Here is a 20,754-nt window from a genome sequence, read left to right on the forward strand (position 1 = left end):
TTTTCGGCATTCCAAGATTGCAGACTGCTGCATCTTTCTACAGCAGAGGGCTGAACATCTCTTAGAAAGCCAAACAGGCTGTTCAACTATATACATCAATATAGAAATCACCTCCTATGTACAACGTGCAATTATCAGATTCGGCTTCAAGAGCGCATGAAGAAGCTTTGGCTATTGGCAGATCAAAGCCCCACCGTATTTTGATCAAAAAGTGAGCTGTAAATGAATGAAGTTATAGCGGCCAACTGGCAGCTTGCACTTGGCAACTGCTGCAAGAAATCAACAAACGCACAACCTAGGGCTGCCACCCCCTCTCAGTTCTTTTCTTCTTTTTCCCTCTCTTCTCTCTTTTTTTGTTCTTGTTTCTTCCTTCTCTATCGTGAATTCAATCCGTGAATTCAGCTCCCAGTTTCTGTCTCGCGCTCTGCCCGCTAGTAAGTCTACATTTTCCCCCTGTTACTATTCACAACCGTCGACAATCTTCAGCTAATTACAATTTCAGTTCTTGTCAAGTTTTTGAAACTTGAGTCTGCGTCGTCGTTGTCCTTTGTGACAATCTGAGAGTTCTTGCCCGCGCATTTCGTCTTGTGCTTCGTGCTCGTTCCCATCTCTCTTTAGAGTGGGACACGTTTGCATCGATATCGCTTCGATCATCTCTCCCCGCCGCCGCCTCTCCGTTTCTTTTTTGATCTTTCCTACCTCCCTCGGAGTGGGAAACGATTCAAACCTTCTTCTCTGCCGCCGCCGCCTCTTTGTTTCGTTCATCTTTCCTACCTACCTCGGAGTGGGAAACGATCCGAACTTCATCTCTCTCATCATTGCATCTTTTCCGGCTCGCTAGAGGGGAAAACGATTATTGATCGGTTCATCCGACACACAAACCTCCTGTCTCGACTTCCAAAAACCAGTCATACCTTCTTCCGCAATGCCTCAATCAGCAGATATTGAGCGTACGCCAGCACGCAAAGCTCGTCATGAGTGGAGACGAGGCGCCTTGTTAATCGGCAACAATGTGATATTTGGCGGCAAATCGCTGGGACTTGACAGCCCAATCACCATCACCATCCACACCCACGTCTACAAGGATAACGTCAGGCCTTCTTGGACCGGTTTCGTCATCGAGGTCCCGTACGGACCCAACGTTGAGGACGATGGCTTCGGCATGTGTCACAAAGGTACGTGGTTTGCTCTCCCTCAACTTCTTCTGCTTGTTGTTGAGTGGAACTCTCACTAACTAGATCTTGTTAGTGACCAATGCCGACGGTGGAGATTGTACTGCTCCAATTCAGACATTCAAGATTACGGTTCGCTTGCCCAACAACAATGTCTCTGTCGAAGAACTCAAGCCGGATTTGGTGCATGCCCTCTTCGAATCGGACAAAAAAATGTGCAGACTGGATGTCAGACTCGCACCGGATGATTGCAGTGTTGTCATAGGCTACGGAATGCCGTTCTCTCACCCCGGCGAGCAATTTGAAGCATTCATCAACAACAATGCACCGGATAGTGTTGGCGTGACACTGATTGAGGTCCTCCAGCAGCGACACTTCTTTGTCGTTGCTTCTCCGTCCAATGTTTTGCGCAATTGGTGGACTCAGCCATTGCCGCCGCCACTTCATTATCCGTATGGCCAAGAGCACGCGTGGTCCTACGAGCGATACTACGATCTTATCTCAGGGAACAAAGGTCCCCAGTTTCCGCCTACTTGGAGCTTCAACAACGACAACGATCATCTCACCGTGCTCACACAATCCGAGATTCAGGATATCATGTGGGTTCACCAAGCTGCTATAGAGATTAGCGAAGTTTTCTTCCGGGCCTACTTCATTGCCCCTGGTGATGAGGACCCGCAAGATTGTCAAGAGCTCTATGCCGTTGTGACTCTTGGAAAGCAATTCATTGAGCAGCATCGTCAGCCTTGGTTTCGTCTTGTAAACTTGAGGACCCTCAAACTTCTACTTTTCGATCGTGAAGGTGACGAGAATCCCGCCGAATGGAACGCTCGAATTGCAGAGGGCTTCAGCAAGGCTGGGCATCCGATTCGCAATGATGACCTCGTTCTTCAAGTTCGAAGACCGGGCCCAACAGACAGCGACCGCCGCCCCGATTTCAAAGTCAAGGCATTCGATACTCGCAGGAGAGCCGACGATGCCCAAAGGCGAGATAAAGACGGCTGGATCTGCGTCTCGCTGCAGTTTAACAATGACATGTTCAGAGACCACAAGCGCAAGGTCAAAGCCGTAAACTGGTTCAGTTCACAAGCCCAGCCGCACAATGTCCCCGAAGAATTGAGTGGTCAAGCGGCCATGCCGCCCATTTCTGAAGAACTCCGGTTCAGGATGGCGCTTCACCGCGCCCTGGTGCATGGCAATGGCTTTTGGAAAGTCCTTGCCCCAAACCAGGACGGCGAGGAGATGGACCAGCTCACCGGTGCAATGGCAAAGGCACGTCTAACGGACCAAGCAGAGTCGTTGGCTCACCGCGGTCTCCCTGTCGTCAACCTCATCAATCTGCCGGATCGGCACATCGACGCCCTGATGGAGGAGGTCCTGCCTGCTGACCAAATGCGCCTCTACAATTACTTGTCCGAAAGATGTCTCGGCCTTGTTCTTATAGCAGCGGTAAGTGATCTCCCTTTCCAACTTCTAGCCTCGCTCTGCGTCTACTACATCTGCTACTTGACATCGTTTGCTAACTAGAAGACTTGTTTAGCCACCTGGTTTTGGTAAAACGACTCTCCTGGCCACAACGACACTCGCCATGGCAGCAACCCTCGGCAAGATCTTCGCCGCAGCTCCAACCAACGTTGCGACCGACAACTTTGCCGAGCGATTGGACCTCATTTCGCAAAACGTCGTCGAGCGTCTGAACACGGGCAAGCAATCGGAAGACCAGACACGAGCCCGCCGGACCTTTGTCATGCGCGGCTACAAGCCCGGGGATGAATATCAAGCATTCATCAACGTCTTGCGAGATCCGAAGCTTGGCGACAAGGCGGCGCCCGACAACTGGCTCAGAGACTCCAACTGGAGGCTGCAACTCTCTCCCTCCTTCTGGCTTCTCATGGCCCTGGAGTCCAACGCCGTCCGCAGGCTTCATCACGACGACCCCTCGAGCATACACGCAATGAAGCACATACTTGGCTCGACCCCAGCATACAATCGCCTTTGCCGTGTCGCGAGAGGAGCCATGACCTGGGAAGAATACGAAAGCGGTCCGGCCGTGCATAGAGACGTCATCAGCGGCCTGTTTTATACTCTGTTGCAGTCGGCCGACATCTTGTGCACGACGCCGTCGTTGTCATGCCAGGATGACTTCAAGGCCTGGAAAGAAAGGGCCAAGGGCATCGCAGTGGACGAGGCTGGCAACATCAGCCGCCCGGATCTCTACTGTGTATGGGGCAACACGCTTTTGCCATGCGCCATGGGCGGCGACGATAGGCAATTTGCCCCGTCCAACCAGACTCGTGAGGACGAGATGGATAGCGACGGCAACCACCTCAACCGATTCGGCGGGGACGCGCGGATCTCGGCCCTCGAGTTCTTCAGAGCGTCCGGCTGGCCTACGTTCCGTCTGCGAGTCCAGCTGCGAATGGCCCGCGGACTCTTCGATGTCTGCCATCGAGAGGTCTACAGTGACCTGCCTTTTAGCTATGGCTCGGGCAGCGAACTGGTGAACCATGGCGTTGGCCAGGCTCTGGAACGCCATCTCCGCGCGAGATTCCGCCAATTGCGCCCGCCACCTCCTGGTAACCTCGGAGAGGTGTTCTTCCACTGCCAAGGCACGACCTGCATCGTTGACGAGGTGACCCGGTCAAAGAGGAACCCAGACCAAGTTGAGAATGCTCTGGAGTTCCTCTGCGACCTGGTCAGAAGGACGCCTGGTATCCGCGCCTCCAACATCGCCGTCATTTGCCCTTACAAGGCAAATGCTCTCCACGTCGAGCGACGCCGCAGGAGGCCGCAGTTCTCGGCACTTTCCGCCATGCCGCCCGCCACCACCGTCGACTCCTTCCAGGGTCGTGAAGCCGACATCGTCGTGGTCATCATAGGCACCACGCAAAGAGTCGGGCCTGGGTTTACGACGGATAAGCACCGGCTCAACGTGATGCTCAGTCGGCAGAGAAGCGGCCTCGTCATCTTCGGGGACATCAACGTCCTCGGGCCGATAGAACACGAGGCCGTGGGTAAGAGCATGCAGATATTTGCCGAGGATGGAAGCCAGGCGTTTGTGCGCAGAGGCATGCTCTACAATGTGCTGCGGAAATTGTACGTCCAAGGCCGCGTGGTGACATTGCCGGCCAGAGCTGGGCGAGCGGGCTGGTAGGAGAGATTTCGGGGCTTGACACGCAGTTGTGGCCATTGTATAACTAGATATTTGTGTATTACATGTAGCGGATATTAATTCGATTTCATCTTCTGCTTCAGCTGCTACTACTGCTTCATACCGTGAGGCCATGTCAGTCATGTCCAATTACTATACACGGCCACTTTTCAAGATGCCTCTGGTAATCTCGATTGAATGGTCCACATCTCCAAACACTACTCACTAAAGTCGTTTTCATTTTAAATGGAGAAGCAGAACATGGAATGCACAGTTTAACAGAGTGGTAGGCTTGCTCCTTGCTCAGCTGAGTGTTTCTTGGGGTAGGTCCGTCATGAGCAAATCGCGTCTGAAGGGAACTGGAGAGATGACAACGACGATGATGACTTTAAACGGACCGGCGGCCCCCCAAAGGCCCCCCAAAAGAAGCAATCTTCTTCAAAGCCTGGACTTGGACCTCACCAGCGACGAAGGGAGTTCAAAGAAGCTGTCACTTGGTTCCATGTTGATCATTCGGGGAATTGTGAAAAGGCAAAGGTTACATGACCTACGTGTATTCGGCACCCCAGTTCTATTATTCAGCCCACCACCTATATGTTACTAGAATTATCTAAATTAATACAGAAATAGTAGAAGTATCTGTAGTATCTGTAGTATCAGTAGTATCAGTAGTATCAGTAGTATCAGTAGTATCAGTAGTATCAGTAGTATCAGTAGTATCAGTAGTATCAGTAGTATCAGTAGTATCAGTAGTATCAGTAGTATCAGTAGTATCAGTAGCGGTTGTAGTAAAAGTAATAGAAGTAGTAGAAATCACAGTAGTAGCTGTAGTAACTGTGTCTGTAGCAGAAGCGTCAGAAGTAATGCTATTAGCAACATCTATCTGATGATGCCTTTTGACAGTATGCCTGGGATAATGTTCTGCAGCACTTGGTCTTCTCTATATTGGTCTGCCAACCAGTCCAACCGGCTGACATAAACCTGGAAGGGAGAAAAGCCCGGCACTTTGGTCCCGATCTCAAGCACAAGTTTTTGATCTCATCGGGGTTCAGTTGAGGATCATCTGGCACAACCATGTCGTTATGCCTTCTATCACCAGAAACAGCGCATTCCACATATCTAAAGAAGTGTATGAACTCTGCCAAGCCTGTGACCTCAGTGAATCGCAGCCAGTGTGGGTAGTACACTAGACATTCAGCTAAAGTTGGCTGATGAATCTTGACGCTGTCCGCCGCGTTGGGACCCGCTTCTACGCATTCTTCGGGGTTCAATTGAAGACCGATAACAGTATCGTACCATGCGAACAGAGCAAGATATAACGTATCCAGTGTTAGAAGATCCTTGTCGCATCTGAGGGCAAATTGTTCTAACCACTTGGTGAGTTCTGGTGGAAAGGTCAGGCTTTTATGAAAGGGACTGAATATCTGAAGCCCGATATGCCAGGCTTGCCTCTTCTCAACAGCGCCCCTCTGAAGCTCCTCGATAAACTGTTGAGAATGTTTGCCCATCCACCAGCTGTTTGATGGCTTTCAAATTGCCTGGCTGCAGGAACGAGTAGTGCGGGATGGTTCGCATGCCTGTTGCCGAGCCTCCTGGTTCCATCTTGAATTGGTTGCCGTTGAAGTTGAAGGCATTGTCTTGCGGCTCTATTTCTGGCTTTACAGCCAGTGGTTCTTTGATACATCGGTCATCCGGTGTGCGCGCCTATTATCTTGCTTCAGGGCGAACGATGTACGAAACATTTTGTTGGAATTGCTCTGCATCTTCTCTGTCGTCTCTGTACTACTCAGAAACAGTGTCAATACGTGTATGGGCAAATCCACTGGTGTTTATACTCGTCTTGCTTTCAACTCTCATATACGTTTGCATTCTGGTCTTGTTATATTCCATCTCATAACAGTTTGAAGAGACGCTATGCTCTATTAGAGATCTTGTAGTGTTCTATTGGACTAGATGCAAGACTCTGTCAAGGAGAAGGTTGCTGGGCACCATATTGCCTCAACACTGCTATGCATTGCGGCGGATCATTGCAGTCTTCTAGTGCAGCACTGGCGACAACACAGTCACAGCGTGTAACCCTTCAGGCTGTTACAGACATTATAGTATTATTTTGCCTGCCAAGAGCGGTTGAAATTGCAATGTGCGTTTCCTGCCACAATCAGTCCCTGAAGCCACAATGTTGCATTCAATGTTGTCTCCCAATGCATGTGCCCATCCAGCACCAAGCACTAACAGCTGCCGGCCATAGCTCATTCACATACGGCTCAAATTTTGTTCGCTCTGGAGCAATCTGAATTTCTGACGGCTAAACGTTTTTGCGTGTTTCCTAAGAATCAACATCTGTTTTTCTTTGCACAGCCGATAGCGCGGCCGCACGCAACTGCACCTGGAGAGAGCATCAGAAACTCTGCTTCTATTTGACCCTTTTCCAAAATTTGCTCGCTCAATACCATTCGAAAGAACTGCTGCCATCGAACAAGAAACTATGTTGGAGGCGGAAGACCACACGGGTGAAAACTTGCCGCGAAGAACCAAACGAAAGTACCACGTGAAGCACGGGCGAATGTACGACAGTATAATTATCGAGCATCCAAGTTCAAGAGAGAACCAGGAGGGCATACGAGCGGCGGAATGACTTTGGTCCACCATTCAGCATGCACAAGGGCGAACTTTGTCGCTCCGAAGAAGCTTGCAGCAGGAGGGACTATGGGAGCAGTACATGTATTTTCAGATGGAGACAAGCAAAGTACTGTGAGGAAATCAACGATTCGCTTTCTGCTGTTAGCCAAGGGAAGCAAGCCGTCCCATTGGCAAAGTTCAGAAGCGCCGACCCGAACCAGTTTGATCACATGAAAAGAAACCCCAAGTCTCAATACACTACCTCGGAAAGACCCGAGGCGACTAGCCTGGAGACGCCTCGAGCCAGCTATCTCAGCAACGAAGACATGCTTTTTGATGGCACTTTGTCGGCAAGAGGAACACCTGCAGGGCCGACTGGATATGTCTTTGAGGTTCCCTACACGGCCACGCTGGCGTACCCGAAAGAGCTCATCGACATGCTGAGAGACTTTGCACGCGGATTTCCCAAGGACATGTTGACCATGAGGCTCATGCTACTAGCCGCGACTATTTGGAAAGATATCATGGTGCCACTCATGCGAAGCCAAGAGATGTGCGTGGATGCAACCAAAATGAGCCAGGCTTGGAAAGTCCCAGAAGTCAGACTGGCCCCATTCATCGTCTGTTTCCCTCATGGTTTCGCTGGACTTACAGCATATGGCTTGGGGAAACTTTATTTTCGTTTTGGCGCTCTTATCTGTTGATATAGCTCTACTGCTACTGCATTTTTTCTCGAGATGTCAATGGCGACGGCTCAATACGCCGCGTAGTGCATGTATGTACCTATGCTAGCAGCTGTAACTATAGCAGCGGTTGCAGCTGTAGCAGCTGTAGCTCCTGTCAATAGCAGTAATAGCGGCTGTAGAAAAAAATGATATCAATGGGAAACTGAAGTGACTGGGCCAGGAGGAAGGAGCGCTTATTGCAAAACGCAGCTGCCCGCTCACATGACTCACCGCCCAAAGAAAGACAAACTTCGACATTGGAAAGCATGATCTTGCCAAGTTTTTCAGCCATTTTCGTGAGGGTTTTCACCTCCTTTTACCAATTCATTACCATTGATCAGTTACTCTTTTTGGCACCACCGTTGTGCCTTTGCCGCCTGTCGTCTCTGCTCTCGCCGTCGTGCTGCGACTTTTCGACCTTTGTCTTCAGATTCTCACCCATCTCTCTCGGAGTGGGTGACGTTTCCTGTACCGGTTTTGAGTCCTTTGCCCCCCTAAACAACCAATCTGGCGAGAGTGGGTTTCGTCTTCGGCCTTCTCCAACATCATCTCTTCAACATCTCGGCTTATCCTGTTGCGATTTCGACAGTTTTACCCATCTCTGTCATAGTCATTGTCGTGAGATACTCACTGCAATTGAAGCCCTCGTTATAGGAGAGTTGCCTCTGTGATCTTTTTGGCACTATCATTATGCTTCAACCCTCTTGTCGCCTCTGCTCCCATCCTCTCGCCGCGCCGTTTCGACTCTTTTTGGATTCTCACCCATCTCATCATCAAGCTTGAACCCCCGTGTCTGGTATTCCGAGCGCTTGGCCTCGTTGAGACGGTCGGTGACCCTCGCGAGGTGCTGTCCAACTGATTCGCAAAATTGTCGGTGGCGACGTTGGTTGGTGCCGTGCTAAACATCTTCCCAAAAGACGCTTGCATAGTAAACCCAATAAGAGTAGCTGACAAAGTCTTTCTGAATCTAGGGTGCTAAAGAATTATTCTAGTCAGCAATAAATACCAAGTCATCAAGGCCTTATTGGGTGAGGCATAATAAAGGAAAAAGGTAAAAAAAGGTTACTTACCGCCGTTACAAGGACAAAGCCGAGAGGGACCTTGGACAGATGAACTCGGAGGCGCTGGTGGTCAGCGGGTAAAGCTTGCTTCAGTAGTATATCGGCCTTGGCTTTGTAAAAGTCGAGAAAGTTGAAGACGGGGAGGCTGCGGATTGCTCGGGGCTCGCAATCATCCTCCAGCTTTGCCTTCTCCATGGCCGCACTAAGCTCATCGGCCTCCCTATCGTCCTTTTTGGGGACGAGAACCTCGTAAAAGCGTTCCGGACCAAGCCTGGTAGAGGTCCATCTTGAACTTGATGTCCGGACGGACCGCGGGCCTCTGCACTCTGGCGAGTTATGCCTGTTTCTTGGGAACACCACGATCAACGAGATTTGATGGCTGAGCCCCTAGGCGTAGCTCGTTGACGCCATCAATCTTGCGCCCATCATCATGGAGAAGATCCTAGGACAACAGAGAGACGCAAGTCCAATTGTCCTGGATTTTTCGAAGCGCATTGGTAGCATCCCGACGGCTTTTGAAGGCCATGACCTCAAAATTGGGGCGCTGGATGCTTGTTGGAGGGTGTCTCCGGACCCTTGGAACCAGATCATTAATTCTGCTACATCTGCTACATCTGCTGCATGATTGGGTGGCTCCAACCCAAATGGTATGTCATCTTTCCACATCTCATACTCATTTCATATGCTAATGATTTGCAGCTTTGAGACTACGTTCTCGGCAGACAAGGAGACAGACTCGTTCGGCAGTGAGAAGGCCACTCGCTGAGGCCTCGGCAAACATTGTGCCCTTCGACCCGACAGCAGACTATGTGCTCGACACCCCGGCACCGAAAAGGTCTCGCCTAAAGACTCCTGAAGAATTGGCCCCTCCCACCCCAGCAATTCTTCCCTCCAATGCCTTTTCCCCTCCTGCACAGATTCCGCCGCCGTCAAATGGCCTCAGGCGTTCATCCCGTGTCTCTGCTGCCCCAAAAGTCGACTACTTCAATGTCTTGGCCGATATTGAGGGAGAGTCTGAGCCCAGTCCTGATGATGTCGAGTCAGAAGACTCATCCGACGACCAGATGTCCATCAATGACATTGATGAGATGTTCAATGACTTGGAAGAGGCCGACGTGGAAGACAATGGTCCATCGACAGCCACAGAAATCCCCTCGGGCAGTGACAAGTACGAAGCTTTCACTGATGAGAATGGGCTTCTTCGAATCGGACGCCAGCCATCTGCACCATCAGTACATGTCAAATGGGCGCCCAGGAAAGCTGCCTTGGCTCGAATCAGGCTTAGCGTGGTATACAATTTCTGGCATGTAAATCGAAGGATCCAGACATCAGCCCCCGTTGATCATGATTCAGAGCGAGACGCTTGTCAAGAGAAGCTCATTGAGGCCCTGACGGAACATGGCGCCGACGGCGACAAATTGACGGGCACTTGTGGTTATACTGGAGCCGACTTCTTGTGGGGCCCTGGGTACGAATTGCATATCACCAGTCAAAATGAATCAAAAACAGAAATATGCCAATTCACCTCGCGCTTGTTGCGGCTTTAATAAGGATCCAGGATAAGGACATATTCTTAAAGGAATGCAAAAGGGGATTTTACTACCTTTACTATATCTACTATATCTACTATATCTACTATATCTACTATATCTACTATATCTACTATATTGATTACATCTATCACCTAAATTAGGCCGCAGGATAGAAAATAAACCAACATCTAACATGGTTCTTCAATCCCCTGAGCAATGAGGCAAACTTTGAGACTATGTACCATTTTCGACTTTCGTACCAAAATGAAGTGGACGCTTGGGCAAAATGGACACCAGCAAAGCAACGAGAAATTCTTGAGGTGGCGAGAACTGGTACGAAGACCAGGCGGATAACAAAAGATCTCGCCTCTACGAAAATGGGAAAGCTCTTCTACATTTCAATGAAAGACGACATGGACAGGTCATTTGGGTCCGATGTCTAGGGCACAACGAATCCGGAGACCTTCTACAACACACTTCTAGAAATTGGAAGTATATATGACGTACCAAAGGATGAGTTTGAGTACCATCTCACAGTTCTTGCCTCTGATGGAAGTCGCCGAGTCTTTTATCCCTTCCATGTTCTTTCTCGGTCGCAAGCAATGGCGTTATCTTGGGACTGGAAACATATGTTCCTAGTATGTGAGCGGATGCTTAACAACATCAAAGGGTGCAACAGGCACGCAGTTAAGGCAGCGCTAGCCGAACAGCTTGATCTGCACATCTTGATGTATTGGATGGCCCACCATTTTTGCCGTCTCCTCCAAGGTCTCAAGAAAGAACGGCCAGCAGCAAGCCGAGAGGACATTCTATGGAATATTCTTGACCGATGGGGCTTCCCTATTGTACCCTGGATGGGGCAGGCGTTAAAGGCATCGCTCTGCAAGTTGGACCATGGTCTTGTTATGCTGCTGGGAATCAAGCTCACCAACGGGGAACCGTTTGACCCCTTAGTGCACATTGACCTCGAGGGCTGCACGGTGACCATCGATACTTGGGCCACCAACAAAACTATGTACAACTATTCGTCAATGGATTGGGAGCCGCTTCGAAGGCTTATCAGCTTGGTCCCTCTCTCGCATTCTTACTGGGACGTTGATCCCACGCTTGGAGACGAGGTGTGGAAAGGCGCATGGGATCACCATCATGCCTGTTGCACCGCCATCTCCAGCCTTCAGAATGTCGCTGGTGTCCCTCGATCCTTGGTTGTCTGGGGCTCAAGAGACTGTGGCATTTAAATGCCTACACTGCCCGGAAAGCTTCAAAACCGCCGGACTTCTACTCAAGCACTGCCGACAGCAGCATGACAGCGAGGGATACTCCAGTACGGAGAGTCAAGACTTGATGGCATTACTGAAGAATTCTGGAAGCACAAGTGTAACGAGCATGGGATAGCTTTTACGTTCTGTTAATACTAAATGAATCATGTACTGTATGGGCCTACCTATTGACTAAATTTAATCAAGTTGTCTTACCTACTCACTGAAACTTGTTGACTTTCACCTAAACATTGGTGATATAAGCGCTAGGAACTATACTGCTACTACTGCTACTACTGCTATTAATGTTGTTATTTCTAAATATGGTTATCGGTTGTGTATTCTGATATGTGAGCTGGTTCCCTTGTTAAGCTACAGTTGGGGTGTTGGGCAACCTGTCCCCTTTTTGGATACCATGGTTGTGCTTCTGCCGTCTGTCGTCTGTGCTACCTTGGTATCGCCTCTAGAGCAATCGCCATCCGTCTCTCGTTAGATCTCACCCAGCTCACCTGGGCGGGTGTTGATTGTCATCAAAGTCCCCTCTTTCTCGTTAGAACTAGCGCAGACTTTGTGGTGTAGGAATAGACTTGATTCAACTTGAGCCACAAGGATTGGCTACATGTATCTGACCTCTTTCCCCATCTTGTTCACAGACAGTGACGTGAGAATCTCCGGTAGAGACCAAACTACAGTTGCATCTAAAATCTTCGGCGCTGACAGCGAAGCTTTCGTATTTTGTTGATTCATCGCCAAAGATGTGCTGGATCTTGGCAGAAGTCGTAGATTGTAGAGACAAAGCTCGGGCTTACCACAGTGACTGGAACTGAGAGTTGAACTCAAGGTTGCAAAGGAAAATAAAGAAGAAAAGGAGAAGGTACATGAAGAAGAGACAAGTCTGTGCGGCTTGACATGTGCCTCATTTAGGCGCCTTGAATGCAAACAACTGCCGACGGCTGCCAATTTGTGGTTGTCAATCATCACGCCATAAATGCGTGTGTCACCAGACACCTGCATGCGGATTATGCCCCTGGACGCCATTCACCTTGAGCACCTGGGCGCATTTACTGGCCCCAAGCACGCAAATTCACTTTCCCGCCAGACCCAAATTTGTGGTCATGAGGCCAGCAGGGGATTGGGAAATGGAGAGACAGAAGGACTCCAAATCGGCACTTTCAACTTACCGCGCCATCAATGAGCTGAAAGTAGGGCCATGTGGAGCTTTGACGCAGGAGACAGTGATGTAGACATCCACCTGAATTGTTGAGGGCGTCGCAGAAATGGCTGGTACGATGTTATTGTGCAACGCCAGCGAAGAAGAAAATATATGCCTGTGTACCTTTCCTCCTCCAAGAAGATGCTTGTACCTTTTTTTCTTTTGTCCTTTTCCACTTTCCCAAACGCCAACCTTACGAAGAGAGAAGAGTGAGCCCCTTTCGTTGCAGCCACAAACAATCTCGTAGGCAAGCATCCCTTTCAAGTAAAATGCCCATCTAAAAGAAAACAGCACAACAGAGCCTCGGAAAGACAGCGGTACCAAAGATACAATCACGAAGTCAACGAGCACTCACAATCACATCTCGCTTCGAACAGTGGTAGTCCATCGAGACTCGAGTGGCGAACGGCAGAAATCACCGTTCGGGAAGATTGCACTTGGGCCAAAGGCAAATTCCAACGACGAACAAAGTACAATTGGACATGGATGCCTCGAGTCTTTGATTGAATACCAATGGTTCATTGTCCAAGTCCTCCCCAGAGGCAAAACCATGTACGACAATGAGAAGTTCACACTACAAGCCGCGAAGCGAAAGCGGAACAAGAATCTCCTGGCCCAGATCAGCCTGTTCTCTGGCTTTGAGAAGCCACCTGATGAGAAATGAGACGACGACTATGACTTGGAAAGACACCAACATTGAACGGTGGGACGCTGGCGAGAGGCAGGCCATGATGAGCCTCTGGATGAGACAGAGGTCAAGGAACTGATGATGTAGATCATGCCAAAGGTGCAAGGGGTGACACCGTCTTTGAGACTCAGATTGCTACCGCATACGATGATCGGATCTCGCATGCCTCGAATGATCAACATAGCACATTGCATCTTCTCAACAAAGGCACAGTTAGCCATGACTGGACTTACCTCGGTGTACTTGAAAGGACTCCCTACATACAATGCTTACGATACGTCTCGGGAGGGCACACCGCTGATCAAACTGTGCGTTCCCAAATGCCTCTCTGCCAATCATTTGTCATTTGTTGGAAGCATGAGGCCAGCCATATCCGAACTGGGCATGATAATAACATGAAGCAGCGCCGAAAGCAAGTTTTAAAAATCTGGACGATGGTGCGCGGAATGCTTGTCCAGGGAAAGATGGAACCATAAATCCGCCAACCTCTAACTCGGCGGAGAGATGTGCAACCTAACTCTTCTGATATTACTCTTGCTAAACCTGACACCGATGATCTTGAGCTGCACACAGGACATCTACAGCATTTACAGCATCTACATCTACAGAGGATGTAATTGGATCATTTTCTTTGTCTTCAGCTCAATTATGGCAGAAAGAAAAGAATACTTGAGGACCTTGATGCAGTTGGGCACACCACCGGCATCCTCACGCTCGGGTTCAGCCAGGAGCAGTATTATTAAAACATCACGCGGATGAGCACCCCCCGAAGAACGTGTTTCCCTTTGCCTCTTTACTGTTCTGTCATCTCCGACTCCGACGACGGAGACGACAGAGCAGTAAAGAGGCAAAAGCGAACGTGTTCTCCAGACGACAAAGGAAAGGATTTAGATGGGCCTATTCTCTGCATGTAGGCACAGCCCAAGACTAAGAAGACAGCAAGGAGGCCACCCGGACTGTGATGGACTTGACAAGCTTGGATGACCCGCCCATGGGATTAGCTGCGCAGGACATGGCCAGTCTTTTGACCAGACAAGCCACTGAAACTTTGTCGAGGCCACCGCCTCCTGTCGTATAGTCACCGGCTCAACCACCAGCACGACCTTCCATTCGCCGAGAGCAACAGCGCCCTGCCAGTTCTCGGAACAGGGCCACAGAGCCTGGTCATTAAGATGCAAGAAGAAGCTTAGTTTAGAAGACCTTGGGTCGGAAGATCCGAAAGTCTCTCATGCGTGATACTGCAGCGGACCACAGCCCTCCCTTGTATTCCCGTCACAGCAGCGGCATCAGCGAGAGAAAGACCCTGGAGAAGGAACTGAAATTCAACCCATATGCCGACAGCTACGGCTAAGTACAATAGCACGAGCGGAGGCTGCAAGTGCCCTCAACCAGAAGCTACTAGTCAATACCGGGCGTACGGCAACCTACATCGCCTTCCATCAGACATGTTCTATGACGGCGAGATGAGCTCGGGCACATGAAGGAGAATATGTATCCACCGAGCACCATGCATCTAAAGAAGCATTCGGAGAAGCTCTTGGGATGCCGGAACATGGAGGGGAACCGGCTAATAGTAAGCTTTGGAGAAAGTGCGAAGGCCTCTGGAATCCCATGCAGCATGCTTGGGTGGCTGAGCAAGTGAAGTGCCTGCTGGGCGATGACGAGTTCCAGAGCCTCTTGGAGCAGACTGAATCAATGATTCAGACACCGTATAGCACTGCTCGCCGTCTTGGACAAGTGAAGCAGCCACGCAGGACAACGTCAGTGTACTGCAGGTGGGATGCTCGGCCTCTACTACTATCGGTAGGTAGTTACCTCCTCCAACTCTCCTACAGCCTTTACCGATTGTTTACCTTCTATCGTTGCCATTTCCTCCAACCCTCGAAGAAATCCTGAGCTTAACTGGGCATCGGATGTTTGCTAACAATGCCCGCCATGCCCAGCCGACCGCGCCCAAGCAAAGTGACCAAGCCGTCTCCCGGGTCTGGCACTCGTTGGGCAAGTCATTCATCTCTCTCCATTGCTGCTCAAGAGCAGCTCAAGCAATATGCAAAAGAGGCTGCAAATGCCAATGCCACCGCCACTGCCAATCACGACGTCACTGCCCTCGACACCTCCATTGCCGGGGCCGATGCTCTTGAGAAACCCACATCGACGGTAGTAATACATTCACAATCGCCAATTTGCTCGCAAATGGGGGCTCGATAGCTTCGATCCGCAATTCTCTTGGCACCTCCAATGACCTTTTGTAAGTCTCAGGTCCGAAGCTGTGCGTCCTGAAATCTAGTATACTAATACTGCCTAAGATATGACCAGTGGCTCTCAACGGCATTTACTACGCATGCGCTACGGAAGGGAGGCGGCCTGAAGATGAGGTTACAAGTTTTGTTCTGGGGGAAGGCCGGGACCTTTTTGCGTGTTCATTGTGCCTTTGTCTTGTGTAGTGTCTGCTCTGCTGGTGACGCCACCAGAGAGTTCGCCGCGGGTGTTGATTCTCATTAAAGCCTTTCTCGTTACATTTCAACGCAGACTTGATATAACGCTTACTTGCGATTTACCTATCTTCCACTCATCTCCAGGAGGGAAACATGTCGGCTCTGGAGAACACCTCTGGAGAACAGCACATCGACTCATGCCTTGCTTTAGATCTCAAAGTCAGCCACCAGCCTATAATCTTTTAGTTGAGTCTTTGCAGTAAGTCCACGCCTATTATTCCATGTCATATCTGTCTGAAATCGTCGGAAAATGTGATTAATGACTATTTCTTAGTTTATAGCTTTAGTTCTTCGCGTTGTTGTTGCCCTTTGTGGCAAGTTGAATATTATCGCCTCCACCGTCACCGTCTTTTCTTACCTACCTCACGAGGTAGACTTGATAATTAATATTGTCTCTGCGATTCTCTATTGTTCCTTTTGTTCTGCCTATCTTACTCAGCCTTTCTCATCTTCTCTCCTCCGTCGGTTCCACGCCTTCTGTCGCACAACGCGGCAGCAGCTAATCTAGTGGTGTGCATCGCATCGCATCGCATCGCTCGATCGCTCAATCGTCCTCCAATTCGCAGGTCGTGTCCATCATAGATCTCTACTGAATCTGCCCAAGTTTAACAACTAGCGGCGCCCGACTAGCCCTACCAGCTCCCGCCTCGGCAGTAGAATGCCCCAGCGCGCAAGAGCAGCCACGGCGAGCACAAGAAGCGCCAGCCAGTCTCCATGTATTTCCTCCTCTGTCAATTTTCCTTTGTTTCTCCCTTCTTACTCATCCCCAGGCACAGCGAGATCGTCAAGATTGAACAGCAAAAGATACAACTTCAACTCCACTTTCACAGACGATCCGCAAAGACTCAACGTCGCTATTACCTATGCTACGCTCAAAGACAAAGCCGCGCTGCTTATCGCCAATGACTTGGAGAAAGCAGTAGCCCCACGCAAAGCCGAGTTCAAGTGCTGACTGTCGACAAAGCACAAGGAAATTAGGCAGATGTTGTTTTCTTGACATGGTACGAACATTGTCTGTGGGATTCGTGGACGATCCGCAAAGACTCAACGCCGCTATTACCCGTACTAGATAAGCAGAGGTCATTATCATACATGTCCGCATGAATTGTCGGCAGGTCAAGCGATACCGGCGTACACAATTCACTACGCAGCTTCAGGGCGATGCACATAGGTACAGGTACCTGCTTCACCTGCGATGATGTATGAACGTACTGTGGCATTCTACTAGGTACGAACATTGTCTGTGGGATTCGCGGGCGATCTGCAAAAACTCAACGTCACTATTACCCGTGCCAGACAAGCAGAGGGCTACGGGGTTTCTTCAGAGCGCAATGATAAGAAAAGCAAGCATCTACAGCATATACATCATCTTCATCTACGGCACTCGATAATTTTGCTGAGCATCCGGGCCGCATATCGCAACAGTTCAAAAGCCTCCTTATTGCAAAAACTATCAGGGGACAGCACACGAGCCCAGCACACATTTGTTATACACGGCTACAAGGGCGAAGATGAATATGAAGCATTCGTCACCCTGGCATTAGCAATAAAGAAGAACCTAACAGCAATTGAAGACCCGAATCCAGGTAGAACTCGCTCCTTCTCGCTCCACGCTGCTCTACGGCTGCCCGCCACAATCATGAAGATGACCTTATCGGCCTTTAAATGTCCAAAGAAAGCTCGATGGCTCGGCCGAGTACAGCAGTGTTCGCGATGTGGCTAGGAGCTATAGCTTGGCAAGAATACGAGAGCGGCAACATGGCTGGCCTGGGAGGCATTGAACAATTGTTTTATATCTTGTCGCAATCAGCCACATCTTGTGTACAACGACAGGTATGCCATGCCAGAAACTCTACAAACCTTGGAAGGAAAAGTGCGCAGGTTTGGGGTGGTGGGCACAATCGTAAAGGATTATTATCTGCGACCATGGAAATACAAATTTTTTATTCAGCACTCTTCTCAAATTTACGCACCACAATAACACTAGATTTGTTTCTCGCTCTGGAGACATTCCATGCTACTGTCACTGCTATATAAAAGAACTAGGGTCCTGGATGACTTTGCCTTTGATGAAATAGTATTCATGTTTTGAACTTTGTATACATTTGTATTTTGCGGCCTTATGATACTTGATCTTGAAGAGCGCGAGCCGTTGTCTAAGCATGATATCTTGTATCTGGCCTATAGGACCAAACCATGAGAAGTTGCCTCTTGATTACGTAGAAAGAGCTAGATAATGGGCATATAAACTGTGAGAGCATTGGCCTAGGCGAGAAGGGATTGACAGGCCCAATGGAAAGATTCCATAAGAGCGTCCGTCTTGTGTGAGTCTGAAAAGCCATTTGCTCGTCATAATTACCTGGCCTGGTTCACGCATGGGCCATGTGGACCGCTTTGGCCGCAGGAGAAAGTGATGCGGAAAATCCATCGAAATTGGTGATGGTGCCGCAGAAACGGCTGGGATGATGTGCCTGTTCACCACTGGGGAAGAGCAACTGAACGCCCGTGCACTTTCTTCTCTCGAAAGAAGAAACATTCATCCTTTCACATCTCCAAGAAGCCAGCTTTGCCAGGAGAGAGAAGAATCAGCTTTGTTGCAGCCACCAGCTTTGTTGCAGCAACTAGATCATTGTATGCTCCGAGAATGCCTCAAACAAAGCCTCTTTCTAACAAGAATAGCACAGGACCGTCTCCAAAAGGCAGCGCTATCAAAGAATTCGAAAAGACAGACACGAAGCTGGGAACCATTGTTTCCCTCTTTTTCTGTTGACGTTTCCGTCTCTCTTAATAGATCTTACCTAACCCACCTAAGCAATTGTTAATTATCGTCGACGTTCGATTCGCAACCACCTATTTGCCATAATACCAGCACAATGGACAGTCCCCGTCTGCCGAGACTCTCGAGTGGCAGACCGCCAGAATTACGGTTCGGGCAGATCGCTCTTGGCTCGTGAAGGCGAATGCAAACGGCCCCGAGCAAAGAACAATTGGACATGAAGATGGTGATAATTTGGTACAACCAGTTGGAGATGGAGTTCTCCAGACTCTGATTGAAGATCAATGGTGCATTGTGGAAGTCCTCCCCCCGAGGCAAAACCATGTACAAGTTCACACCACAAGCCGCAAAGCGCAAGCGGAAGAAGAATCTGTTGGACCAGATCAGTCTGCTCTCAGGAGTTCGAATGGACTTGATCTGCAAAGGCAGCAACGGTGGGACGCTGGTGAGAGACAGACCCCAGACGAGCCACGCCCCGTCATCAGAGCAGAGCCCACTGTGAATGGACTTTACGTTGGGTGGTTCACCTACATGCTGGGACCTGTGTTTGTTCGACCGGTCGACACTGGCGATGCCACTCCAAATGTTCGGCATCAGGTCTCATGCGCCGACTTTGAGGGGACAGATTTCAAGGTTGAGCCAGCGGGTTGCGTGGCAGGGTGCCAGACCATCCCGCATTATCTGGCAACGATGCCCGACAACTTGCGAGCCATGGCAAGAAGTTCTCAACCATTTTTCGGTTTGGTTCATACTCTCTCAAGGCAATAAGACAGCAAATGGCCAGACAGACGAGGTCAACGGGATGAAAAAAAACAAGCCCTATACGTATTTGAGGCTATTCTTAAGCGCGCTATGGTCATATCGGCTGAGCAATGAGCAAATGCTTGAATATGTGCTGGGTAAGAAAGTTGTTGGAAACGGCGGATCATCCTCACTGGCAGTCATGTCTGGTTTTTCCACGAAAAACTGAAGAATATCGAGTTCCGACGTCGTCTTAAGAGCAGTATTCAAAGCTCGCCTGTTGCTGTTGGCCTTGACAGCTTCCTTGGGAGATTCTGCGATCGATATGGCGAGGGCAAATGAAGAATAGTTGACTGTGTGATCTGCAGTGGCAAGTCGAGCCGCTCTGTTGTCTCTCGCTAATGCCTCTTGTTGCGATTCTCACTGTTATTCGCGGATATTTTCTTGATTAAATCTTTCAGTCCTTCCATTGTCGCATTCGCCCATCATCGATTTGAGAAATGCGTTTAATGGTGTTCTGGCTGCGGGGGAGACAGTATGCCAGCTCTCACTCCTGATCCTCACAAGAAGAGCCCACTGGGCCGAGGTTAGCCTACCGCGTGCTGGATATTGAAAGCCTTTTCGCGCTTCAGCAGTTTCTGCGATGTTGGGTAGGAATATCATGGCCATCGGCGAATGGATTGGCCGCAAGGACGATTGTGATTGAGCTTTATGCGAATGTGGTGTGCACCGTGAGCGAGCGATCATGTGCCTTGCGTCCCGACGCGCCCTAGAACGTGTGGCCCTTTGCGTCTACAAACGATATGGTCTATCATGCGATCTCCATTGAGTCAAGTCTAGCAACTCAGGAAACAAGCGATTTGGGACCCCGCGAGGATGTTCGCAGTCGCTCCGGCTCAAGTGGACATATGCAGAGATATGGCGAGATACTTCTTCAATCCGTCCATGGCATCTTCTCATAACAAGTTCTGATTCCTCTCATTCGTTTTCTATACGAAGTTTCCTTCTTTCCTTTTTTTCTTAATTTACTTGGAATCGGCATTTCGTTCGCTATGGAATTTGCTTCGACAATCTTTGGGAGAACATGCTGGGCACAGGCCAGCCAAAAGAACTGCACCGCATTATTTATCAAGAGAGAAGCTGGAGATTGCTTTTACTGTGAAGGGGACGTCCAAGAGGACTTTTGTTTCTCCAGGAAAGGTTACCTTTATGAATCATGTGGCAGGAGAGAAGAGGTCTATTGGTTCTTGATACAATTTGCTCAGTATATAACTTATCTACATTACTTTCTTACCTTTTGTAACTGATCCTTTATCTTCTCC

The 20,754-nt window shown here is 49.5% G+C and overlaps 13 protein-coding genes across 13 annotated transcripts; 10 read left to right on the plus strand and 3 right to left on the minus strand.

Moving 5' to 3' along the window:
• Nucleotides 1-116: 116 nt before the first annotated feature.
• TrAtP1_002721 (uncharacterized protein) lies at nucleotides 117-4,326 on the plus strand (the record flags this gene model as incomplete). The annotated part of the gene is made up of 4 exons (XM_014093745.2): nucleotides 117-195; nucleotides 960-1,175; nucleotides 1,249-2,621; nucleotides 2,713-4,326. The coding sequence occupies 4 exons, from the start codon at nucleotides 117-119 to the stop codon at nucleotides 4,324-4,326; spliced, it is 3,282 nt and encodes a 1,093-aa protein (XP_013949220.2).
• An 876-nt stretch (nucleotides 4,327-5,202) lies between these two features.
• TrAtP1_002722 (uncharacterized protein) lies at nucleotides 5,203-5,925 on the minus strand (the record flags this gene model as incomplete). The annotated part of the gene is made up of 3 exons (XM_066111584.1): nucleotides 5,203-5,263; nucleotides 5,329-5,810; nucleotides 5,836-5,925. The coding sequence occupies 3 exons, from the start codon at nucleotides 5,923-5,925 to the stop codon at nucleotides 5,203-5,205; spliced, it is 633 nt and encodes a 210-aa protein (XP_065967660.1).
• Nucleotides 5,926-6,977: 1,052 nt separating this feature from the next.
• On the plus strand, nucleotides 6,978-7,646 carry TrAtP1_002723 (uncharacterized protein; the record flags this gene model as incomplete). Its single annotated transcript, XM_014093814.2, has 1 exon — nucleotides 6,978-7,646. One exon carries the CDS (start codon nucleotides 6,978-6,980, stop codon nucleotides 7,644-7,646), a length of 669 nt encoding a protein of 222 aa, XP_013949289.2.
• Nucleotides 7,647-8,315: 669 nt separating this feature from the next.
• On the minus strand, nucleotides 8,316-8,923 carry TrAtP1_002724 (uncharacterized protein; the record flags this gene model as incomplete). Its single annotated transcript, XM_066111585.1, has 2 exons — nucleotides 8,316-8,642; nucleotides 8,738-8,923. 2 exons carry the CDS (start codon nucleotides 8,921-8,923, stop codon nucleotides 8,316-8,318), a joined length of 513 nt encoding a protein of 170 aa, XP_065967661.1.
• Nucleotides 8,924-9,792: 869 nt separating this feature from the next.
• TrAtP1_002725 (uncharacterized protein) lies at nucleotides 9,793-10,275 on the plus strand (the record flags this gene model as incomplete). The annotated part of the gene is made up of 1 exon (XM_066111586.1): nucleotides 9,793-10,275. The coding sequence occupies one exon, from the start codon at nucleotides 9,793-9,795 to the stop codon at nucleotides 10,273-10,275; it is 483 nt and encodes a 160-aa protein (XP_065967662.1).
• A 587-nt stretch (nucleotides 10,276-10,862) lies between these two features.
• Nucleotides 10,863-11,498, plus strand: TrAtP1_002726 (uncharacterized protein; the record flags this gene model as incomplete). The annotated part of the gene is made up of 1 exon (XM_066111587.1): nucleotides 10,863-11,498. One exon carries the CDS (start codon nucleotides 10,863-10,865, stop codon nucleotides 11,496-11,498), a length of 636 nt encoding a protein of 211 aa, XP_065967663.1.
• A 1,125-nt stretch (nucleotides 11,499-12,623) lies between these two features.
• On the plus strand, nucleotides 12,624-13,728 carry TrAtP1_002727 (uncharacterized protein). The gene is made up of 2 exons (XM_066111588.1): nucleotides 12,624-12,975; nucleotides 13,024-13,728. The coding sequence occupies exons 1-2, from the start codon at nucleotides 12,797-12,799 to the stop codon at nucleotides 13,394-13,396; spliced, it is 552 nt and encodes a 183-aa protein (XP_065967664.1). The 5' UTR covers nucleotides 12,624-12,796; the 3' UTR covers nucleotides 13,397-13,728.
• A 1,234-nt stretch (nucleotides 13,729-14,962) lies between these two features.
• On the plus strand, nucleotides 14,963-15,316 carry TrAtP1_002728 (uncharacterized protein; the record flags this gene model as incomplete). The annotated part of the gene is made up of 1 exon (XM_066111589.1): nucleotides 14,963-15,316. The coding sequence occupies one exon, from the start codon at nucleotides 14,963-14,965 to the stop codon at nucleotides 15,314-15,316; it is 354 nt and encodes a 117-aa protein (XP_065967665.1).
• A 39-nt stretch (nucleotides 15,317-15,355) lies between these two features.
• Nucleotides 15,356-15,628, plus strand: TrAtP1_002729 (uncharacterized protein; the record flags this gene model as incomplete). The annotated part of the gene is made up of 1 exon (XM_066111590.1): nucleotides 15,356-15,628. One exon carries the CDS (start codon nucleotides 15,356-15,358, stop codon nucleotides 15,626-15,628), a length of 273 nt encoding a protein of 90 aa, XP_065967666.1.
• Nucleotides 15,629-16,573: 945 nt separating this feature from the next.
• Nucleotides 16,574-16,867, plus strand: TrAtP1_002730 (uncharacterized protein; the record flags this gene model as incomplete). Its single annotated transcript, XM_066111591.1, has 2 exons — nucleotides 16,574-16,631; nucleotides 16,686-16,867. The coding sequence occupies 2 exons, from the start codon at nucleotides 16,574-16,576 to the stop codon at nucleotides 16,865-16,867; spliced, it is 240 nt and encodes a 79-aa protein (XP_065967667.1).
• A 713-nt stretch (nucleotides 16,868-17,580) lies between these two features.
• On the plus strand, nucleotides 17,581-17,952 carry TrAtP1_002731 (uncharacterized protein; the record flags this gene model as incomplete). The annotated part of the gene is made up of 1 exon (XM_066111592.1): nucleotides 17,581-17,952. One exon carries the CDS (start codon nucleotides 17,581-17,583, stop codon nucleotides 17,950-17,952), a length of 372 nt encoding a protein of 123 aa, XP_065967668.1.
• Nucleotides 17,953-18,297: 345 nt separating this feature from the next.
• On the plus strand, nucleotides 18,298-19,459 carry TrAtP1_002732 (uncharacterized protein; the record flags this gene model as incomplete). The annotated part of the gene is made up of 2 exons (XM_066111593.1): nucleotides 18,298-18,351; nucleotides 18,797-19,459. The coding sequence occupies 2 exons, from the start codon at nucleotides 18,298-18,300 to the stop codon at nucleotides 19,457-19,459; spliced, it is 717 nt and encodes a 238-aa protein (XP_065967669.1).
• Nucleotides 19,460-19,858: 399 nt separating this feature from the next.
• Nucleotides 19,859-20,179, minus strand: TrAtP1_002733 (uncharacterized protein; the record flags this gene model as incomplete). Its single annotated transcript, XM_066111594.1, has 1 exon — nucleotides 19,859-20,179. One exon carries the CDS (start codon nucleotides 20,177-20,179, stop codon nucleotides 19,859-19,861), a length of 321 nt encoding a protein of 106 aa, XP_065967670.1.
• Nucleotides 20,180-20,754: the final 575 nt, after the last annotated feature.

Source organism: Trichoderma atroviride, chromosome 2 (assembly GCF_020647795.1).
Source record: "Trichoderma atroviride chromosome 2, complete sequence".
Lineage (NCBI taxonomy): Eukaryota > Fungi > Ascomycota > Sordariomycetes > Hypocreales > Hypocreaceae > Trichoderma > Trichoderma atroviride.